The sequence below is a fragment of the Perca fluviatilis genome, chromosome 2 (assembly GCF_010015445.1).
Source record: "Perca fluviatilis chromosome 2, GENO_Pfluv_1.0, whole genome shotgun sequence".
Lineage (NCBI taxonomy): Eukaryota > Metazoa > Chordata > Actinopteri > Perciformes > Percidae > Perca > Perca fluviatilis.
In genome coordinates, this window is record NC_053113.1 from 34916702 (window position 1) to 34940171 (window position 23470).

General features: G+C 39.9%; 1 protein-coding gene across 7 annotated transcripts in view; it reads right to left on the minus strand.

The window, feature by feature from the left end:
* plch1 (phospholipase C, eta 1) overlaps positions 1 to 23470 on the minus strand; it is a 71777-nt gene that overhangs the window by 16272 nt on the left and 32035 nt on the right. For all 7 annotated transcript variants that reach the window (XM_039822451.1, XM_039822457.1, XM_039822465.1 and 4 more), the window contains 9 exons: positions 22291 to 22461; positions 21368 to 21461; positions 17226 to 17429; positions 15683 to 15803; positions 12856 to 13027; positions 9636 to 9743; positions 6740 to 6895; positions 3729 to 3791; positions 875 to 969 (listed from right to left, as the gene is read on the minus strand). In XM_039822451.1, the coding sequence (XP_039678385.1) occupies positions 875 to 969; positions 3729 to 3791; positions 6740 to 6895; positions 9636 to 9743; positions 12856 to 13027; positions 15683 to 15803; positions 17226 to 17429; positions 21368 to 21461; positions 22291 to 22461 (1184 nt within the window). The remainder of the gene's footprint in view (positions 1 to 874; positions 970 to 3728; positions 3792 to 6739; positions 6896 to 9635; positions 9744 to 12855; positions 13028 to 15682; positions 15804 to 17225; positions 17430 to 21367; positions 21462 to 22290; positions 22462 to 23470) is intronic.

A 23470-nucleotide genomic window follows, 5' to 3' on the forward strand; every position in this document is an offset into this window, starting at 1 on the left:
GGGGAGGAGGAAGGGGCACAACAGGAGCAGGTGGTGCGTTTGAAGGCCCACGCTCCATGGCTGCAGCAATCCTCTCCAGACTTGAGGAGATGCACCTGAGAGGCCGCAGCAACATCTCCACCCGGCCAAGACGGGCATTTATTACTTTGCCGCATCTCGGACAGCTCCGGCTGGCGTGCTCCAGGCAAATCCGCCGTCATAATAGCAATCCACCATGGAACGCGCGCGCCTGCTCTTAAAGGGAATGTGAGATTACGCTCCGATTGGTTTATTGCACGTTACACCCAAACCACACCTAGCTACTTCAGACCAACCCATTTTAGATTTGCGTCAGACGCAAGAGTCATTCATCCCGCCGGTATAATAGCAACAGCGGCCGAGATCCACCCACAAAGGTACTTGCGTTTCACGTTTGATACTTGCGTTTCAGATCGTTAAAATAGGGCCCTATATGTGATTCCTCTAGTCTTTAACTCAATTGTATTGATCATGGGTGTTCTGTCTTTGGTGTTTAGCACTTGTAAGTCAGTTCAGTAAAGTGACTTGATACATTAAACCAGTCCGAAAAAATACACAATCTGATGTGAGCAGCAAGTCATGATATAGCTGCAAGGCTCGCAGAGTGAACACAGCCTAGCATTCTTGCTGTCCTTCATTTACTGTAAATGTGTTAAAGGTGATACATAAAAGAAGAATGAATCAAAACCAATTAGGCTTCCCTCTCTTTGCTGCCAGTGGTAGCTCTGGGCTTGAAGTCCATTATTTTTTTCCTCACACAAATAGCATTGCACTACTCTTCTATACACTCAGCAACTATCAAACCTCCCCGCTGTCAGGGATTGTCAGTGTTGTAGCAAGGCAGGTCAAAGGTCACCTGTTGAACTGTCCTCCGGCCTCCCTCCCAGAACTCTCCTGAATGTCCTCCTCCTTGTCCACGCTTTGGCACGACAGCCTCGATTTGGAGTGCCTCTGGACAATGGAAACACACAATATATAAATTAAAACACACACACACAGACACACAAACACACACACAGACACACAAAGGTTTCCTTACTGGTTGGAAAGCAAAAAATCATTGCATTGCTTATCCATATGTTCAATTGAATTCCTGATGAATATACATCATACATGATACCGCCTCCACATTAACTCAGTTTACAAGTTCTTAAACGGACAAGGGTGGTTGATGAATTGTCTTTAGCAAATTATCTGTGTTTCTGTGTGATTCATGATATTTTTGTAGCAATTTGAGTGTCTGGTTGTGCATGCTTGTGGGTGTTTCATGCAAAACGTATGTAATTATAGCAAGTGTGTAGTTCGTGAAGTGTGCTTTTATTTCTGAGAGAAGCAACATCTCTATAGGGGCTAAAGTGGAGTTGAGGAGAGGATGAGGGTCGCAGTAATTACAGGGTTTAGGCCGGTTGCCAACAGATTACATGCACCCATGCATGCACGCATATATACACACACACGTGGGAGGATGCATAATATGCAAAGAGGGAGGCATAAAAGAATGAAGAGGAGATGTGAGTGGGTAAACAGAGGACAGGGTAGAGGAAGGTAAAATGAAGCAAATTGATAGACAAAGAAATTCAGAGTGGCAAATAGTCAGGCAGAGAAATAAGGGAACGTAGAAGAAATGTAACAAAAACACCCACAGATACAACTTTATTTTCCAAACCTATATAATACTGTAAAATGAGTGATAAAATGGATTAACCAATTTCGCTATAAGTGAAAAACACTTTAGAGAGGAACTAAAGCATGACAGCACATGCACAGATACAGTGCTGCTCATGAGTATAGGAACCCATGCTAAAGTTGACTAAAAAGAGGAATAAAAAAAATCATCTTTTGGAAATTTATCTTAATGCCTTAATTAAGAAAATGAGGAAAAGTGCAACCTTTAAGGACACCAATTTTCTTTGTGAATGAATAATGTATCGTAAATAAATAAATGTTCTTCCTTAAAATACAGGGGACATAAGTATAGACACCCCTATGTTAAATTCCCATAGAAGCAGGCAGATTTTTTTTTTTAAAGGCCAGTTATTTCATTGATCCAGGATACTATGCATCCTGATAAAGTTCCCTTGGCCTTTGGAATTAAAATAGCCCCACATCATCACATACACCCATCACCATACCTAGAGACTGGCATGGTTTTATCCCAGTTAGCCCAATAGCTGGTTTGATTTGCATTGAGTGATGATTTCATGGAAAGTACCCCATGCCAATCTCAAAGGTTGGATTTTTCCTAATTTTTTCAATTAAGGCATACATTTTTTTATTCCTCTTTTTAGTCAACTTTAGCAGGGGTTCCTATACTCACGAGCAGCACTGTATGAATAACGCGCACATGTCACTGCATTGATCGGCAGTGGGGAATTGGAAGAATGTGGCAGTCTTAATTATCCTCCTGCTACCTCTCACAGGCTGAAGATAACACTACAAAGGGTGCTTTGTAAATGCATGTTCTCATGTAGGGCTTTACAGGAGATTTATCTTCAGGAAAACAGTGATGAGGCTTCATTTCTGCGTCACATAAGTGAAGATCAGTTAATCATGTTTAAACAATACACTCATTGGCCAGTTTAATGGGAACTCAAAAAATAAATAAAAAGATTAAAGGTGCAGTAGGTAAGACTTATAAATATATATATTTGCTTAAACTGACCCCATGTTCCAGTAGAACTACATGAAGCAGGTAATTAAAAAAAATAATCCAGCTCCTCTGGCACCACCTCCAGCCTGTAGTGCAATTTGTGAAAATCCACCGCTCCCTGTTCAGATGCACCAATCAGGGCCAGGGGGGGTGTCTAACTGCGTGTCAATCACTGCTCATGCACACGCATTCATTCTCCATTGTGGGGGGAGGGGCTTAGGAGACCGTTTTGGGCTTTAGCAGAAAGGGGGGAGGGACTGAGAAGTTGTCGATGTTAAAATTTTTTGGCTAAGTCCTGGATCTTTGCAATCCTACCTACAGCACCTTTAATGCAATCTAATGACATAGCCATGCAATAAGTCCTGCCTTCACGAAGGCTATAATGTTCTGTTTTTATTGAAACTGTTTTAGAGAAGTGTTGGAGGCTGTACTTTTTGTTGCTGTGTGTTGAATATTAAAGTTACACTGACAGGTGTAGTTATTTCTAGTGACTGTCAAAGATCCAGACTCCCTGTCTTTCTTAGAGAAGTCTATCTCAGAACAACCGTTGGGATGCAATCTGTCTCCAATCCAAGCACATGGTCCAGCCATTGTAGTCACCTCAGTTAATTAGTTGTCCTCAACAAAAACAGCCTTCACTTATATTGCATGGTGTTTCCAGCACCATTGGCTTTTGTCGGCTCTTACAGAGAACACGCTCAATCAACAGCCGAGGCCGTGGTGAGGGAGTTCTGTCTGACTAGCTGTACAGCCGAGAAAATCTGGGATTTTACCCATTTAGTGCGGCTTGCCTATTTTTTTCTTCAAGTAAAAAAACAGTGTTCGTTCTTTAGGGCCTGTTTGGTGTGTCAGGAACCGAAGCTGGTGTCGGTAAATAGAAAGTTGGATGCTGTCCAATCAACATTATCTAAAGGAGAGAACTAAAGTTCTGTATTTATTGGGATATGAAGTACTGAAGTATTTCATTACCAACTAACCTGAATTTGCCATTTGAGACCTCACAAGAATAGATCAAGAATCAAGCAAAAAAAAGAGCAAGCGTCCCTTCCATGCTCCTCACCTTCTGCTTAAGCGTCGTGATGAAGGATCTGCTTTGGGATTTCTTCAGAACCCCTTTGGAGCTCTAGAGACAAGAATAAACACATTCAGAGACTCTTTTATATATACAGTACAGGCCAAAAGTTTGGACACACCTTCTCATTCAATGTTTCTCCTTTTATTTTCATGACTATTTACATTGTAGATTCTCACTGAAGGCATCGAAACTATAAATAAACACATATGGAATTATGTACTTAACAAAAAAGTGTGAAATAACTGAAACATGTCTTATATTTTAGATTATTCAAAGTAGCCACCCTTTGCTTTTTTATTAATAAGGGGAAAAAATCCACTAATTAACCCTGACAAAGCACACCTGTGAAGTGAAAACCATTTCAGGTGACTACCTCATGAAGCTCATTGAGAGAACACCAAGGGTTTGCAGAGTTATCAAAAAAAGCAAAGGGTGGCTACTTTGAAGAATCTAAAACATAAGACATGTTTTCAGTTATTTCACACTTTTTTGTTAAGTACATAATTCCATATGTGTTCATTCATAGTTTTGATGCCTTCAGTGAGAATCTACAATGTAAATAGTCATGAAAATAAAGAAACACATTGAATGAGAAGGTGTGTCCAAACCTTTGGCCTGTACTGTGTATGTACAGTGCCTTGCGAAAGTATTCGGCCCCCTTGAACGTTTCGACCTTTTGCCACATTTCAGGCCTCAAACATAAAGATATAAAACTGTAATTTTTTGTGAAGAATCAACAACAAGTGGGTCCCAATTATGAAGTGGAACGAAATTCATTGGCTATTTCAAACTTTTTTAACAAATAAAAAACTGAAAAAGTGGGCGTGAAAATTATTCAGCCCCTTTACTTTCAGTGCAGCAAACTCTCTCCAGAAGTTCAGTGAGGATCTCTGAATGATCCAATGTTGACCTAAATGACTAATGATGATAAATAGAATCCAGCTGTGTGTAATCAAGTCTCCGTATAAATGCACCTGCTCTGTGATAGTCTCAGAGGTCCGTGTAAAGCGCAGAGAGCATCATGAAGAACAAGGAACACACCAGGCAGGTCCGAGATACTGTTGTGGAGAAGTTTAAAGCAGGATTTGGACCCAAAAGATTTCCCAAGCTTTAAACATCCCAAGGAGCACTGTGCAAGCGATAATATTGAAATGGAAGGAGTATCAGACCACTACTACAAACCTACGAAGACCCGGCCGTCCCTCTAAACTTTCAGCTCATACAATGAGAAGACTGATCAGAGATGCAGCCAAGAGGCCCATGATCACTCTGGATGAACTGCAGAGATCTACAGCTGAGGTGGGAGACTCTGTCCAAAGGACAACAATCAGTCGTATACTGCACAAATCTGGCCTTTATGGAAGAGTGGCAAGAAGAAAGCCATTTCTTAAAGATATCCATAAAAAGTGTCGTTTAAAGTTTGCCAAAAGCCACCTGGGAGACACACCAAACATGTGGAAGAAGGTGCTGTGGTCAGATGAAACCAAAATCGAACTTTTTGGCAACAATGCAAAACGTTATGTTTGGCGTAAAGCAACACAGCTCATCACCCTGAACACACCATCCCCACTGTCAAACATGGTGGTGGCAGCATCATGGTTTGGGCCTGCTTTTCTTCAGCAGGGACAGGGAAGATGGTTAAAATTGATGGGAAGATGGATGGAGCCAAATACAGGACCATTCTGGAAGAAAACCTGATGGAGTCTGTAAAAGACCTGAGACTGGGACGGATATTTGTCTTCGAACAAGACAATGATCCAAAACATAAAGCAAAATCTACAATGGAATGGTTCACAAATAAACATATCCAGGTGTTAGAATGGCCAAGTCAAAGTCCAGACCTGAATCCAATCGAGAATCTGTGCAAAGAACTGAAAACTGCTGTTCACAAACGCTCTCCATCCAACCTCACTGAGCTCGAGCTGTTTTGCAAGGAGGAATGGGCAAAAATGTCAGTCTCTCGATGTGCAAAACTGATAGAGACATACCCCAAGCGACTTACAGCTGTAATCGCAGCAAAAGGTGGCGCTACAAAGTATTAACTTAAGGGGGCTGAATAATTTTGCACGCCCAATATTTCAGTTTTTTATTTGTTTAAAAGGTTTGAAATATCCAATAAATTTCGTTCCACTTCATGATTGTGTCCGACTTGTTGTTGATTCTTCACAAAAAATTACAGTTTTATATCTTTATGTTTGAGGCCTGAAATGTGGCAAAAGGTCGAAAAGTTCAAGGGGGCCGAATACTTTCGCAAGGCACTGTATATATATATATATTGTTTGTGTGTGTGTGTGTGTGTGTGTGTGTGTGTGTGTGTGCGTGTGTGTGTGTGTGTGTGTGTGTGTGGGGGGGGGGGGGGGGGGGGGGGGGGGGGGGGGTGTTACATTCTTGTGTGTGGATCATTTGATGCGAATCTAATCACTACCACATTAGTGCCCAGCGAGACATGTAAACCCTAAAGCTCAATAGCTGGGGGGGCTGCATCAGACATTAGCCAATAAAGCACAGCGCAGCTGAAGAAGAGAGTGGGTGAGAAATAAGAAAGAGAGAGAAACTGAAGAAGGAAAATCACAGTAAGGAAGACAGAGAGAAGAAAATACTTTAGAGACAGAATGAGGTGAAGGGGAATCACCAGCAAAGAAGGAGTAGAATAAAGAGAATAGGAAACTCCGATGCATTAAAATGGCTGTCAGGAAACTGAAGCTTCTAAAAATAGCACAAGAGGCAAGCAGGGAAATTAAATATTAAGTAACACTGCAGACATTTAGTTTCTCATCCCTTTTGGTGTGTTTTGACACACTTTGGATGAAACACCACCGAGGTGGGAACACAGCAGTCCCTCTAGACTGGCCTGAGGAGGTCCTGCCTGACTGTCCATTTTTATGTGTTCAGTAGGTGTGTTTGACCTGTGATTGGTTGACTAACCTACCTTCTTCCTTTTTTCTTCTATTCATCTGATGATGAGTGTAGCTCTACACATTGCCTTGGGGTGGTACCTGCCGCAGGTTCTTCTGAAGGCCCTGGTGCGTAGCCCGGAGCAGAGCTCGGATGCTGAAACTGTCTGTATCTTCCTTGTCTCCGATCTGGGACTCCTTCAGTAGAGAGTCCAGTTTCTTTCTGATGTGAGACTCCACCTGGTGATGACCATTCCCCTGTGTGAAAAAAGAGGAGAGTCGTTAAAAAAGGGAAAGGAGAAAGACAGCTAGGCAAGGAAGTGAGACACATGGAGGAAGTCATTTCAATAAAGAAGCAAGGAAACATATGTTGACAGGAGATGATGGAGAGTTGTGTCATCTTGGGGCACCGACACACATTGTCACTGTTTCGAAGCACCTGAAACCAGGCCCAGCCAATCCTAACCAACTGCTGAGCCGCAGTACCACCAGCTCCATCTTTTAGCAAGTAAAGTAACAACAGCCAGGCTGTTCTCATGAACCATTCGTACGCATAGCTATGAAAAGTAATGCAGTGTAATTTGTATGTTTTCACAGATTTTTGCGGTGTACACCACATTGACTGCTGCTGTATAAGAACGCCGTGGGCTGCATAGGGTGGAGGTCGGGGTGGTTTGGGTCATAAAGCACAGCGCTTTTAACCCTAACCCTATCCCTAACCTAACCTAACCATAACCCTCCAAACCATGGCCTTTTTCCTAAACTTAACTAGTCGCTTTGGTGCCTCAACTTAACTGTCGTCGCAGTATGACGCTCACTTTTTGTCAGCTAAACTCAAATGCTACAGCGCCTGAAAGGACCGCCATCTCGTGGTGCCCTGTAGCCCGGCTCCACGTAACCTTTTGTTGGCTAAACTCAACTAGCAACGGCCGCTGATATAACCAACAGCTCACAGAGCTCTGTAGCCGGCTCCCAGTAACCTATTGTCGGCTAAACTCAACTAGCAACTGCTGCCGATACGACCGACAACTCATGGAGCTCTGTAACCAGAGTCACGTGATGCGCCTAATTTCGTAGGATATCATTCTAATTGGTGTGAACACATTTCCGTATGAGATCGTACAAAGCCGTTCATGAGAATGCGTTGCTACAGCAGCAGTTTAGGATTGCAGATGTAGACATATAGATGTGCCCCATCTACAGGTATAGGAAATAAATGCTGGTGCAATTTTGACTCCTGCGCCACCTCCACGCCATGTGTTAACACTTCAGGGTTTTTTCATTGCTGCGAGGGTGAATGGGTTTAATATTTAAAATGTTACACATTAAACATGCTAACTGTAGGCTATGTTAGCATCACATTGTTTTGATTTAGCCAAAAGGTGGTACAAGTCTAAAATTTAAAAACATCAAAACTATACAGACACATAAGCCGTGTCCAAAATGACGCGCTTGTTCACTCTTACTATTGTATTTCTACACAACAGACACTTAGTAGTTTAGTCTGCAGTGAGCTGTAAATTGAGATTTTAGACAGATTTTTATCCAGCATCATGTGCAGTAGGAGTAAACAATACTATGCAATTCACCTTTTTTTCCCCACAGAAGGAAGCTATATATCACACTATCACTGCAATGTTAGTGGTGACTGCTGTGAAAACATAATGGTTTAATTAGCTGAGTACAAAACCTCTTATCAGTGGAAACCTGCCATCCACCCTTTATAAAATGGCAGTGATCATCCAAAGTGGCATCTGCGGCCTCATGCCTCCAGCTAAATGTGGAAGAATGATGCCATATTCTAGTTACACAACGGAACCATCTGGAAAATAGCTGAGTGTTTTCCTGCTTTAAATGTGGTGAGGAGGACCCTGGCACTACCGTTTCACAGAATGACAAAACAAGATTAGGAATGGCTATAAAAATGGCCCAAGGCAAGTTCAGGAGTGATCTGCAAAAACAAGCAGCGATGAGATTCTCTGACTTGTTTTACATGTTTCTGCACTGCTTATCTATAAAAAAAAACTGCACGTTTAAATGCTTGCATTGACTTAATATTTATATATGCACCATTAAGCATTGATCATTCCAAATCATTACTGCAATGATGATCAAGAAAACTTTACAAGTACCGACATTACTACCCAATTATTCAAGTCATTACATCAAGCACAACAATGCCATTAAGATGCCATTAAGATGCCATTATCTAACAAACTTCTGTTTGTGGTGCCTGTATGTGAAGGTTTTGATTCTCTAACATTAGTCCCTGCCAAGAGAGGATGTTGATGATGCCATATTTTTTTGAACGAACTGATTAAGTTATTAAATAACTGAAAGAGAAGATATAACCATAAGGGAAGCTACTGCTGCTGACCAGACAGAGAGAAAAAAAAAATAATAATAATAATTAAATAAATAAATAAATAAATAAATATATATATATATATATATATATATATATATATATATTTTTTTTTAAAGGAAATATGTTGGAAAGGTAAAAATACTAAATTAAAAGTTAAAAAGCTGAGTTTTGCGATGTTGTTTCATTTATAATATCTGTTGTATCAATCAAAATATTCTTCTAATTTGCTGAAGGATACAATCCTTTCAGCGCTGTTCTGGTTTCAATGGCATGTAGAAAAACAGGAATAAGGGCTCTGTGTAAGGTGAATGAAAGGCATATTTCAGCTGTTTTGCACTAATTTAAATAGAAAGGGCTTCCTGAGCCACTGGTTACTTTGCCAATACACAGAATTATCTTACTATGATAATAGTGAAAAATTAAAACATCTCCCAAGCCTTTTTTCACTTCCATCATTTGCTTAACTCGATAGATGGGCACAACTGGTCTGAGAATGAAAACTTATTGAAAACAAAGGAGGAAAGACTCAAGTAATGTGAAGTAACGCGTCTGTCTGGGGGTGGTAAGTAACTCGATTGTTCATGCATGTTTGTTGCACATATTGTTTACAGCTACATTTCTCTGCCTTACATTACTGTTCTTAAGCTTGAAGTCATCCTCAATTTCATCCGCGCTGTCATCATCAGACACTTCGCCTTCCTCGGCATCCGCTGACAGATAGGCAGGCAGACTCTTTCCCTGGATAGAGAGAGGACAGCCAAAGAGATGAGAGGAGAGTGGACAAAACATACATTTGACCCATGCATTTATCTTAAATCCTCGCTCGTCTCTTTTATATAGAACACCCACACAGGTTGCACCTCTAAGATAGTCCGAGAATATAACACAGCAGAATGCAGCATGTTTTACACAGACATTTACTTAACTGCATATACACCTTAAAGTAATCTCTGTTATGTGGCTCCTTTCCCTGTATTTATATGCAGAGTGAAAGCAATTACTGCCACACAGACACACATTGTACAGTTGTGCGTACGCAAAAACACACACAAATTGTAGTATCAGCTGCAGATTTTCTGACCAGCTGTGTGAGCAGCTCCCTGAGCAGCTCCTTCAGCAGAGTGGAAGCCCATTAGTGAGCCATTCTGAAGGTGTGAGTGGGAGTCAAGATTTTTTAAGCTTCTTCCATAATCAATGGCAGACTCTGAGCTTCCCGCGGTACATTGAGTCTCTCACTGGCTGATATCAACGCCCTCATTTCAACCACTGCCACAAGTAGACTATCCCCTCTTCCTTCTATCTGTGACTGTCAAAAAGCCTTAAGCCATTTTCCTTTACGGTCTTGGGACTCTATGGTCTCTTGCTCCACTGGGGGATGGAGAGAGGTGAAAGGCTTTCAAACGAGGGCAGAGAGGGGGAGGAAAGAGATGGAGGAAAAACTGTTAGAGTAAAGGGCTTTATAGAAAATCAATAATGCTCTTTTACTTTTAAGACATCTGGCTGGCAAGGGACAAAAGCAGAGTTTTTTTTTTTCCAGGGGAACAATGCAGGCTTTCTTCACTTTACAGATAAAAAAAATCCAATAAATGATAAGAGCTTTTGCTCAGCAAGATGCTCTCTGTTTCTTCTTCCTGTGCTGGTGGATAAGGATCTTCTGGGTCTATGGCCCTCAAAGTGAGAGCTGATGTTTAAAAAAAAAAAGATGTCTTTTTGAGGATGATCATATCAACCATATTTCACAGATCATCTGGCTGGGCACCCGTCCTGACTTTCGGGATTACAACAGACTGGAGATAACATATAAATGTACAAAGTATGTACAAAAGTTAGAAGTGGTACACCATGCCTTTACCACAAAATGAGCTTTAGACTTTTGAAAAATGATTGTAAAGCATTGGTATTACACCAAATAAGGAAATCTTACATGTTTCATATGTCTAATGGGCTATTCTTGAACAATGATATTCTGTTTGTTTGCCAAAAAGTAATTTACAGACAAAGGAGGTGCTATAAAACTCCCAAACAGAAATCCTAATAGACTTATTTGCGATTAGGGAGGGGTTTGCCAAAAATATAACAGATAGGCTATAGAATATATGACAATCCTTTAATTTAACTATGTTTCTGAGACCCCAAACAGAAGTAATGCCTCAATTTTCTTTGACTTCTGAAAGATAAGTTCAAAAAACAATCCTCATAAAAAAAGGAAAAGTCATCAAGTATCAAGCTGATGAAAAAGGCCCAGGGTCTCCAAACTGATGATTATAGATAAAAGAAACCTTCATTGACTGGTGGTGAGAGACAGAATGTGAACCACCCTTTTTATACAAACGTTTTTTTACATCCACCCACACTTAATCTAATTCAAAGAAAAAGCAAATGCTAATGTTTCCTCGGACAGGCAGCCTCTATACATGTCAGAGATAAAACACTAACATCAACCAAGAGAGTGAAACAGTCTACAATCCAGTACCTTTGGAGCAATGCAACAGTCTGAATGGGTGCCAGGAGTGTTTTAAGGACTGAATATGTGTTCTACCTATGGTGACTTAATTACTTCGGTTAATGAAAAACTGCATTATTTATTATTAATCATTTAGAGAAAATTGCCATTTTGAGCCTCTATGGTAAGTTAAAAAAGACTACTAGGTTTTTTCGAATCTGAATTATGAAAAAAACTGTTTTATCTTAAAGTTTTACGTTCCAGTTTAGTTTTAAGCAGGGATTTAAATAAAAATAAAGGATTGACTGTGATTCAGTGTACCTTCCTAATGGAATTTAAATATGCTTTAAATATTCATCTATTCAACATTTGATGATAGTTGAAATAATGAAGTTTGACAACCCCAACTGAGTCGCCGTGCAGGTTGTGTTTGCATGTGTGCCTCTGTTTGTGCATGTGTTTGTTTCAAAAGTATAAAACACAACAATCTGCCGCTCAGTTATCATATGCCGGCATCTCGTCCGTCCCTCCTTTCCCCTCTATGATTAATACAATGACCTAGTTTTGTCCTCCCTTTCTTCTCTTCCTTCTCTTCATCTGTTTATGGGCAATAATTAGCTGCGTCGCAGTGCCTCTCCCACTCCCCATCGTCAGTACAGCAACGCACATGAAGTCAGATATGGAGGGATAACGAGTGCTTCGCTTTCTTCACTGAAATAAGAGGAAGGAAATGGAGACATGCGATGCAGATGCTTTGATTTGCAAGTGCACTAACTGACTGGGCGTATTTTAATTTTAGCAATTTTATTTTGGTTCAAAATGCTGCCGCTCGACTCCTTATCGGAACTCGTAAACGAGATCACCTTTTCTTGCCTCCATTCTTTGGTTACCGGTTTGCTTTAGAATACATGTTAAGATTCTGTTGTTCATTTTTAAAGCTCTTTATGGTCAAGCCCCAGTTTATATCGCTGAACTTCTGAAGCCGCACGCTCCTCTGAGGTCATTAAGGTCTGCTGACCAGCTACTCTTTTATTGTCCCTAGAAAGCGGCTCAAAAATGGGGGAGATCGAGCATTTTCAGCCGTGGGCCCAAAGCTGTGGAATGAATTGCCTCTGCATGTCAGACTGGCCCCCAGCCTTCACATTTTTAAATCACGACTTAAAACTCACTTTTATTCATTGGCCTTTAAACCTGCTTGAGAGTTGTATTCTGCATTTTCATTTTTCAGTTTGTTACTTGTTTTAAATGTTTGTTTTTGTTACTTGTGTGTTTATAATCTGTTCGACATCATGTCACTGTCCAGCACTTTGGTCAACCTGGTTGTTTTAAATGTGCTTTACAAATAAAGTTGGATTGGATTTCTGTCAGTTCACCGTCCATCAACAGTATCCATAGATTTGTTCTTACTTTGATGAGGATCTTGCCCTGCAGGCGTTGAGGACTGGGTAATGTTTTGGAGTCTCTGCTCAGTGCATCTCTCACATCCAGTTTGTTTCCAAAGATTTCTCGCAGGTACTGAGCAATCTTCTTCTGCTGCTGGATGCTACAGTGGTTCTCTATGGACAGAATTACTGGGAACCTGAAAGAAAAAAAAAAAAGAAAATCAACATCCATATTCAGATTTCCATAAATTACATCAAAACCTGCATTCAGAAAATGTGTCTTGAAGGAGGCCAATAGACTGAAGTGAGACTTATCTGCGGATATGACATCTCAAACTGTATTTCCATTTCTCACCTCCAAGCAAGAGAACCATTAGGCAGTAAATGATTAAAATGCAGTTGCATAAACACCTCTTCACCTCTGTGGCATGGTGTGTATGTGTGTGTCAAAGTGCTGCATGTGTGTGCGCGCCTGTGTTTTCATTTAGAAAAGGTGAAATGACTGGCAGCGCAGCTCAAATGTCAGGTTTGTCAGACTGACAGCTCTCCCTCAGGGGACACAGCCTTGCTCTCAACTCTACCTCTGATCCACAAAACACACACTCTTATGTGTGCACACACTTAAACACACACAAACGCACAAACAGCCAAAGTAAAAAAAGACAAGAGAGAGGAACATCCAGAGTAATTTCACTGTGACACATGGGCAACACCGGCTCAATGAAGTGTGTGTGTGTGTGTGTGTGTGTGTGTGTGTGTGTGTGTGTGTGTGTGTGTGTGTGTGTGTGTGTGTGTGTGTGTAAATACAGCCATTAATCAAATTAACAGGTGGCACTGATGATAAAACATTAGTTGAATGTAAAAGGTGAGAACAGCAGAGAGGGAGACACCAGATAAAGCACAGGGTGATTAATTTATTCACCCGTTCTTGCTGTCAGAATTATTACAAATGACTAATTAACATGGTGTGAGTTTATGAGAATATAAAGATACTTTCTTTCAGGAGGCCACATTAAACATGGACTTTAGTTTAATTTACAGAGGAATACAAAGTAACCATCAGGAGAAAATGTTTTGTCGACTGAAATTAATTAGTAAAAGTAGTGCAGCTTTGGCAAACATTTTTTAAAAGCTATACCTGTAGTAACGCTGTCACCAACAATTATTTTCATCTTCCAATTATTTTGTCAATTAACTGATTTATCATTTGGCCAATAAAATGTCCAAATGTAACATTTTCTATCACAAAGGAAAGCAGCAAATTCCACAAGATGAAAGATGAGACAATGATATATTTGACTTTAACAATTAAAATATTATCAAATGATGCTGATAAGAGTCAATACTAAACACAAAATACAAAAGACAATAAGAGACAGCCATCAAATGGTTTTCATGGGATTTTCGATCGATGTTCTGAAATTAGGCAGCTGTGCCCCTGCCCTCCATTTTGCTTCCCTGTTTTGTTGAATGTTATCCTGTTTTGATCTGGGAATGATTGTAGAAAGGAAGAAATGTAGAATGGCTATGTGCCTGCAAAATCTCTTATCTTGATGCATGATGAAGCACTTCAAAGTACACTCATTTAAACTATAATTGATTCAAAATAAACATATAGGGAAAATAAAGATTCAAATTGCATTTCAATTAAGACAACAATAGACTTTTACAATAATTCAGCTTGCAATAAAGTAACAGTTTGGGAAATACCCATATTAATTTATTTCCGAAAATTTGATGGATCAACTACAGCCAGCATATTAGCTTAGCTTAGCATAAAGACCAACTACCAGCACCTCTAAAGCTCACCAATTTAAACTTATCTGGTTTCTTTTTGTTGAAAGCCAATAGCATAGTTCTCAAAATGTCGAACTACTCCTTTAAAACCATTACAGATATTACCTGCTAAGAATTGAAAGAATTAACGTCTAGAAGTTGATGACTAGATGAAGTCTAAAAGGCAGATGCACAGCCTTTTTAGTAAACCTTCCAACAAGCTAGTGCCAGATATACTTACATTTCTACTTAAATTGAATCTACTCCAACACTGTCTCTACCTTTGACTTGAACAAATGCTTTTATAACACAGGCGCTGTACTCATAAGTAGCTGCAATAGATGTCAAAACGAGCCAATGTGACAGCAGGAAGCTGCATCATTCACCACTTTGTTTGGGTATTGTTGGACCCAGCAGAGACAAACAGTGGCTCCTCAGGGAGCCAGAGGAACGCTGCTAAGCAGATGGTAGAGTAATAGGTGCTAATTACTGCCAGGAATCATAGCGTTCTCTGAAAAACACGAACCTGGCTGTCTAAATGTTGCATTTTTCTCCTTAAACCCTGTGGGGAAACCTTCTATCAAATTCATAGATATTTTATTATAGCAGTGTGAGAAGTGCTAGTTTAGTTGTACGAGGAAAACTAATAGTTCTGCAGCTTTTTTATGAGCAAGCTGATGCTCTTATATTTCATCCCAAAGTGGACGATAAAGCAACTCACCTAAACAGAAGAGGACAATATACAAAGTGCAATCAATAATACAATCTGTGTGTTAGCACATGCAAAAATGTTGTGCTGTTTGTCTTGAAGCAAAAATCATTATTTGCTCTACTGAAATGATGTTTGAGTCAGATTTATATGACTGAGTTAACTTTAGGAGACATAAGTAAAATGGCATTTCTATTTGGCATTCTGGGCCATTTTCACCTAGTACAATACCTAGGGGATAAGGGTAGTGTCTACTTTTCATAAAATATCTCGCACGCACGCACGTGCGCACACACACACACACACACACACACACATACACACACACACACATACCCATACACACACACTGGGAGCTTTGACTCACTGGTTATTTATGAAGGCATATTTATTGATGGTCTCTATGACAGACTTGAACGGTATCTTGGAGGTCAGAGTGTAGCCGTGTTGGACCATCGGCTCTCCATCAGGACCGTCCCAACAGTCCACTGCAGGGAACAACAGAAGAAATGATGCATGAATAAAACAGTGCATTGTGTTACTCTCTTCAGTTTTCTGTCTCTTCTCCGTGTTCAGCTTTAAATATAGCAAAGACCGTCTATTTTAATTGGACTTGATCTCTCAGCTGTTTCACATTCGCCTAATAAACACTGGTGTGAAATTATTGTGGGACACAACATGAGCATGAGCATGAATGAAAGTAATGTTCAAGCAAGATTGTGCTACTTTTCAGTGTTGCTGCATCTGCAAATTGTATTCCCAATCATAAACACAGCAAAAACAGGTGTTGGGTTTTAATTTAAAAACATTAACAAAAAAGGTTCCAAATTGCTAAGCAGTTAACATCCTTTAGCTCCATAAACATCCCTAACAGTGATTATTTTCATTCCACATTTAGCGCAAAACAAAGAGATACCGTTTGATATAGAGTGAAACTGAGTTTGTTGCAATTATAAACCAGCTTGTCCAATTAAAATGGCTTTTTTGCACAGCACACATTTTGACATAGTAGGAAAAGCACAGGTGTTACCAATAACATTACTGATAGCTCTGTTCTATTGCAGTGCCCCAGTAGACCATGCCAGTGTGAGAGTGATGCATGATACCATGATGGCAGAAACTGAAACCAATTCAGCCACGCTTAATGTTATTATGTACACCTGTGCTTTTCATACTGCGATATGTCAAAATTCCTTCTGTGGAAAAGGCTTACGCAGTCAGATTATAGCTTTGCATGGTGTCCATATTTTAATATAGATGTATACTGCGACATACTGGGGTGTATGATGTATTGATGTACCTATGTATTTACAGTATGTGAGGCTCTGTACACACTGTGGCAACTCGTTTACTTGGAAAAGATACAAATAGAACATACAAATCGATATAATTACCGATCTATCTATACCTGTCTTTATGTTATATGTTGATGTATTTGCCTGTATATATTGCCATGTGCATGAAAACAAATTTCCCCCACTGGACTATACACACATATATATATATATATATATATATATATATATATATATATATATACATTTTATTTCCAAATTGTATATATTTTAAATATTGCTCGTGTAGTATTCAATTATTATTTAATGTATATTGTTTCCTATTATATAATGTATACTCTGTATGTGTGCTGTGTGTCTGATATTTTTGCTGCTGCAACACCATTATTCCCCATTTTTTTGGGATCAATAAAAAAAATGTAATTATATATATATATATATATATATATATATATATATATATATATATTATATATATATATATTATACTTATATTAGATTTTATATATATATATATATTAGATTTTTTTTTTATTGATCCCAAAAAAATGGGAAATTTATATAAAATAATATATATATATATATGTGTATATATATATATATATTTTTTCTTACCTTCTACACAGCGGCAGCCGGACTGCAGCACCCAGGCATACATGTCAGTCTTGGAGTGGGAGAGGAGCTGGTCTCCAGTCAGGTATGTGTTATGAGAGGAGGCGATGAAGTAGTTACACAGAGGCTGCTCCATGTCTTGATTCACCTCGTGGTGCAAAGGGTTGAAAATGTCACATGCTGGACTGCGCATGAAACTTGTGAAACCTGAAGGAAAATACAAATGTTTGGAAAAAATAACAACTTTGAATCAAACCAGACATTGTTAAAGAATTCTGCTTATTTTCAATTATGATTTATCACTTTGGATATTGGATGAAAAACATTAAATGGGCTCAGACATAATTAGTTTTTAGCCATGCTGGCAGTCATGTGGATGGCAAAGCTGTCTGTCTGTTGTCCTGTTGTCTGTGCACCACTTTCGTCCAGACTGAAACACTGGATGGATCACTGTGAAATTTGTACAAAGATTCAGGTTCTCTGGAGGATGTATCCTGCTGACTTTGGTGATCTCCTGACTTTTGCTCTAGCCCCACCATGCAGTTGACACTTGTGGTTTTGAGTGAAATGTCCCAATGCCATTAAATTAATTAATTGTAAAATGTTAACATGTTAACAAGCTATACTAAATTGTTAAACAGGAAATATTATACCTGCTTAACATAAGACGTTACAGAGCCAGCAAAGGTAAAAACAACAACTTCCAGGTTTCTTTCCTCCCAACATCTATAACACTACTCAACAAGAAAACAGGTTAATCCTTACTTATATGTAGTTCATAGGCAAAAAGGCACTGTTGCATTTAGTAATATGCATTATGTATCATGGTTTTCATGATTTCCTTTCCTCATTTTTTATAATACCTATGTATTTATATATTTTATCTCACAGGACATTTACATATCCTTTGTTGTATGTCATTTTTACGGTTATATTTTTGGTGTACCACAGTACTGATTTGTGGCTACATATTGTTTCAAGTTGATTGCTGCAGTGTGTAGCACTTATTGCCCAATCATCTTATGAATTAGCATTGTCATTGTGAGTATAATAGAATGCTGGAATTAGCATTTAGCTCAAGTACACACAGAGCCACAAAAAATGGCTGTAGACGTAGACTATAGTGCTTGTCATGCAGTGATTCTTCATCCCTCCTTCATCTCATTTACATTTAGATGTAATGTCCTGAAAAGAAAAGTGAACGCCGTTACACAAGAACTTTTCTATTTCAAACTACCAGTCTCCAGATCATTTCATACACCTTCTAACAACTTCCAATAGTGATATCTACAGAATCTCTCTTCATCTTGCAGGTTGATCTCCAGGAAAATACCAAAGAATGACAGACAAGCACATTCAAACCAGAGCGCTGTGGTTTCAAACCAGAGTGGTGAGGTTTTAAACCATGCTACTGATGGATATGCTTCACACAGCCACAACTTTTGGTACAGCATGAAGATGAATGAGAGGGATGAAAGCATCCTGTCATCCAGAGAGGAGGGATGAAAATGAGACAAAAATACCAAGCGCATGAAAAGTCACAAATAAACAAAGCAGACAGCTAATGTGGAAAAGTAGACTGTGGAGGAGAAACGCAAAAACGTGACACAGATATTGGAAATATTTTGGATATGGAAAGTCAGTGATCAGACTGGACACACAATCTTGTCACGGTGCCAGCATGGCTAAATCCAGATTTTAACAGTGCACTGTATGACATGAAACACTGTTATTAATAGCTCATCACACTGTAAAAGTATGTGAAAGTTGCCCTGCCACACAAAACCCTTTTTAATTGCACTTTTTGAAATATGTTAGGTCCATATGTGTTTGTGAATGTGAAAATGAACTGCTACCTCCTCTGTCAGCTCTAGCCACTGAAAAGAAATAAGCAGAGAAATCAGGCCAATTACAAAAGTGTTGCCTGAGCTCATTACTAATCATGAGTTTGCCCAGTTGCGCTGGGTAAAGGATGCTGATAGCCAGGCTCTCATTGGCTAGCTGTTAGCCAATCAGAGTCAAGCAGCTTAGCTCATTGAATATTAATGAGAACTGCCACAAATTGAGCTGAGTCTTCCTGCAGGCTTTCTATACCACGCTAGAATGGCTTGAAACAAGGTAGCCAAGGCATTTTTTTCCACAAAAAATGTTACAGAGTCCATGGTAGAACTTCAGACATTACCACAAAGTAATGAAATACGTGTGGCAGGGCACCTTTAACATGAATTTGTACATTACTGTCACATCTGTGCACAAAGCGTGTTTAAACACACATCTCTGACCTGCAGGGTCTGATCAGTCCTTCATGCCTCCAACCAGATTAGTCTCACCCTTCCTCTTCGCCCTCGCATCTCCTCTTCCCTATACTCACCCTCATTTCAGTCACACTCTCATTTTCTCTCTCCCGTCGCCCTCATTCTGACTTCCCAATTTTCTCACTCCAGCTACGCTCCTCAATCCATCTTCTCCCTTAAGCTCACCCTTCAGTTGCACATGGTGTTACTTTAAATCACACTCAAGAGAAGAACACTTGCCAAAAGACAAAACCTAAAACATTCATGGTGATTCGTTTTTATTCCTTTTAGTCACTCATTGTCAGGATTCAAGGATTTTATTATGAGGGGTGGAATTCACAGTAAATAATAAAAAAACGTGGTTGATGGAAATTTTTAATTGAATTAGTATATTTGCTCTAAAATGTAATGGTGATGAAATTATTACAATATACTTAAATTTCAATTTCATTTAAAAGTTTCTTGAATCATATGTTACATCTTGCTCAAAGCCAACGATCTTTAAAGGTCCCATGGCATGAAAATTTAAATTTCACAGTCATCAGTTTTTTTTTAACATTAATATGAGTTCCCGCAGCCTGTCTATGGTCCCCCAGTGGCTAGAAATGGTGAAACCGAGCCCTGGGTATCCTGCTCTGCCTTTGAGAAAATGAAAGCTCAGATGGGCCGATCTGGAACCTTCATATCTTAAGGGGAAAGGTTACCTCCCCTTTATCTGCTTTGCCCACCCAGAGAATTTGGCCTGCCCATGAGAAAGAGAGAGACATCATGGCTTTCAAACGAGCAAAGTGGCAGTTGGTCAAGGCCACACCCATACCCTCCATCTTGCCCCCCCCTCCTCCTCAATAGCATTTAAAGCTACAGACACAGAAATGGCACGTCCTAAGCTCATTGTGGGACTGGCTCTAGTGGCTGTAATTCTGCACCAAGGCTGAATTTCGGGAAAGAGACTTCAGATACAGTATTAGGGGACCACTAAGGCCTATATAAAAGCATCCAAGAAGCAGCATGTCATGGGACCTTTAATGTTTACAAAATGAGTGTTATTTTAATTTGTACTGTAGGCCTAGATACTATTTTATATGGCTCGACAAAACCCTTTTAAGTTGTTTAATTTTGATGTGTATAACTTTGCTAACTTAGTCTCAAAAGCCTGGAAGAAATATGTATATAGAGTTTACTCTCATTAATTCATCACTCAACTTGTTGCACACCATTTATTCAGTGTTTATAGTGGTGTAGGCTATTAGCATTCATTTTGTGAAATGGCAAACGTCTCATAATCTCTGGAGACCATCTTGTGATGGGATCATACCAGCCGCAACGCCAAGTCAGGCCAGGGGCATAAAGTAGGGGGCGCCTTACTTCACGCCCTACCCTTGCCCTTTGATCGGACCACAATCATCTTCGAATTTGACCTCCATTTTGACCTCAACTACACACCTGTAAAGTTTCGTGACTGCATCTTAAACGGTTGCAACGCTCTCGCTGTGACAAAATCTGGCTGCAGGCATATACAACACCTGGCAAAGTATTCAAAACCGCCTCTGTGGTTGTTCCCACTACAGCAGATGTCTCCAGGACCACATTTTGCCATGATGACACACACACACACACACACACACACACACACACACACACACACACACACACACACACACACACACACACACAGACAGAAAGAAAACATTACCAGCTGTCGTCACAATGTGTGACTGCTCTTGCCGGTTGACACCTCCTAAACTCCATAATGGCATAAACTCTATCAATACCTGATTTTGGGATCTGTTTTGAGAGGATGTAACAAAGTAATTGATGAAAAACAGAAGACAGGAAATGGGAGACAATTACCTTCAATTCCTATGACGCCTCTTTGTTTGTTCTCGTTACACATTTCAAACTTGTCAATGATTTCTGCAACATACTCTGGAGTCACACTGGCCATCTGTAGAGAAAAAAAGAGAACAATTCATGTTAAGACCTTGTTTAGACTATTTAGTGTAGTAATTAATGTAGTAAATAACAATGATTACATTTCAGTGTAAATGCTAAATGGAGTCAGAATGATTTCCTATCTTTAAAACACATTTGTGTTGCTTTTAAATTAATTTTCAGCCATGTCAAACAAGCAGCACAGTCTGAGAATGGTATTAATGATGTGCATCGCAGGCTGAAGGCGGTAAATACAGCATGATGAAAAATGACACCATTGCAGTGTAATAGAGAAAAGAGTGTGTCAGAAACACAAAGAAAGAGTATGAAGAACAAGAGAAGGGCGCCCATGAGACAAACCAATTTTAGGTGTGATAGATTTAGTGGAGCAGATTCCTCTGGGCAGACAGCTGAGACAAAGGGAGTTACATGTTAGACTAAGGGGAACAGGAACCTAATCTCTTTTGTGTGGCTGGATCTGAATATAGTGAAACGGCCAATTGGGAGAGAAAGTAGTCTGGCTCAACGGATGTACATTGCTGGGATAAAGCCTGACATCTGCCGTGTCTCTTACGCGCCGGATGTCCCTCCCCTCTCGCTATGTATCATTCTTAGCGCTGCCCAGGACGGTTGTAATTGGTTCAAAGAAATATAAACAAGCCAAAGCGTTTTTTTCCCCTATCCCAGTATAGATATGCAGCGTAGCCAGACCATACTCCAGCGCTGACACAGCGCTGTGGAGAGAGCAAAGCGAGATTAGACACCTCATGAAAAATGTGTTGAGTTTAACCAAACTGGCTGAGGATTTTATTGGCTCTAACCCGAGACCGGCGACTTCTCACCTTCTGCTCATTCTGCAGGAAAGTGGCCAGCTCCTCCGCTGTCAGGTGATCCTTCCGGTCACTGTACGCCATCATCAGCAGGAAAAGGTCCCGTCTCAGAGACATCATCTTGTAGAAGACGGAGAACTCCTCGTATGTCAGCGTGCCCTGCTGATCGTCCGTGTCTGCTTCCTGCGAGATTGAGGAAGTGATGTATTATATTTTGATGGTTAGACCAAAACTACAATAACAGGTTTAGTGAAACTGGCCTGCAGTGTGATTTTATGGTTGAATCGGTGGTCATTTTGCATTTTAAAAGCCATAAAATCTGGTTCCACACTTCTAAATTGCTGCCCAACTGTCAGATTTCTTGAGCAATTCAAATACGTCCAGCTTCCTTGTAAAAACAGTCGACCAATCAGAGCTGAGTAGGCGAGATTAAGAATGGGGATGTCATTTTCTTATGTAGGCAGCAAGCTACCTTTCTACATTCATGGAAAATAGCATCAAAAAATGGCAAGTCTGGATGAGAATATAAAAAAATATTATAAATGTGAAATACGTTTAGTTGCTGCTCCTAGCAACAGCAGCTTCCGTGTCTGTCAGACCTCACTCACTACTGATTGGTTAAGACAAAGAAAAGTGACTCGCCTCCTTACAAATCAGCTAACATGAACACAATGTAAGACTGAATGGATGTGAGTGAAATGTTATGGCTATGATATATGGCCAATAACCAATAATTACTCTAAGTGATGATAAACCATTATAAGCCCTGCCAATACGTCGGTCAATGCACAGTCTAAAATTAGTATAGACCTGTCAGCTGTGAAGGTGTGCACGGGGGAACAGCTGTGCATCTTTTTTTCTTTCTTCATCTCTTGTCATTTTTCTCTCTTCCTCACTGATACAAACAAATTCACACTGGAAACCTTGCACACTGTACCATTCTTTATGGCACAAACACATTACCCTTTTCAACCATTTTTTTTTCTTTCCTAACCTCATATCTCACTGCATGTTGCCCGAGGACACACACAGCACAGATCGCTGCTCATCCTCTCCCTCCACCTCACTCTGCCTGCTCGCTGGGATCCGGCGTCTCATATTACCTGGATCGCATGGGGGGCCACCGACTCCACACCAAATCTAATAATACCGGCTAATGCCTCCATCACACTCCCATAATGAGTTCGCTGTG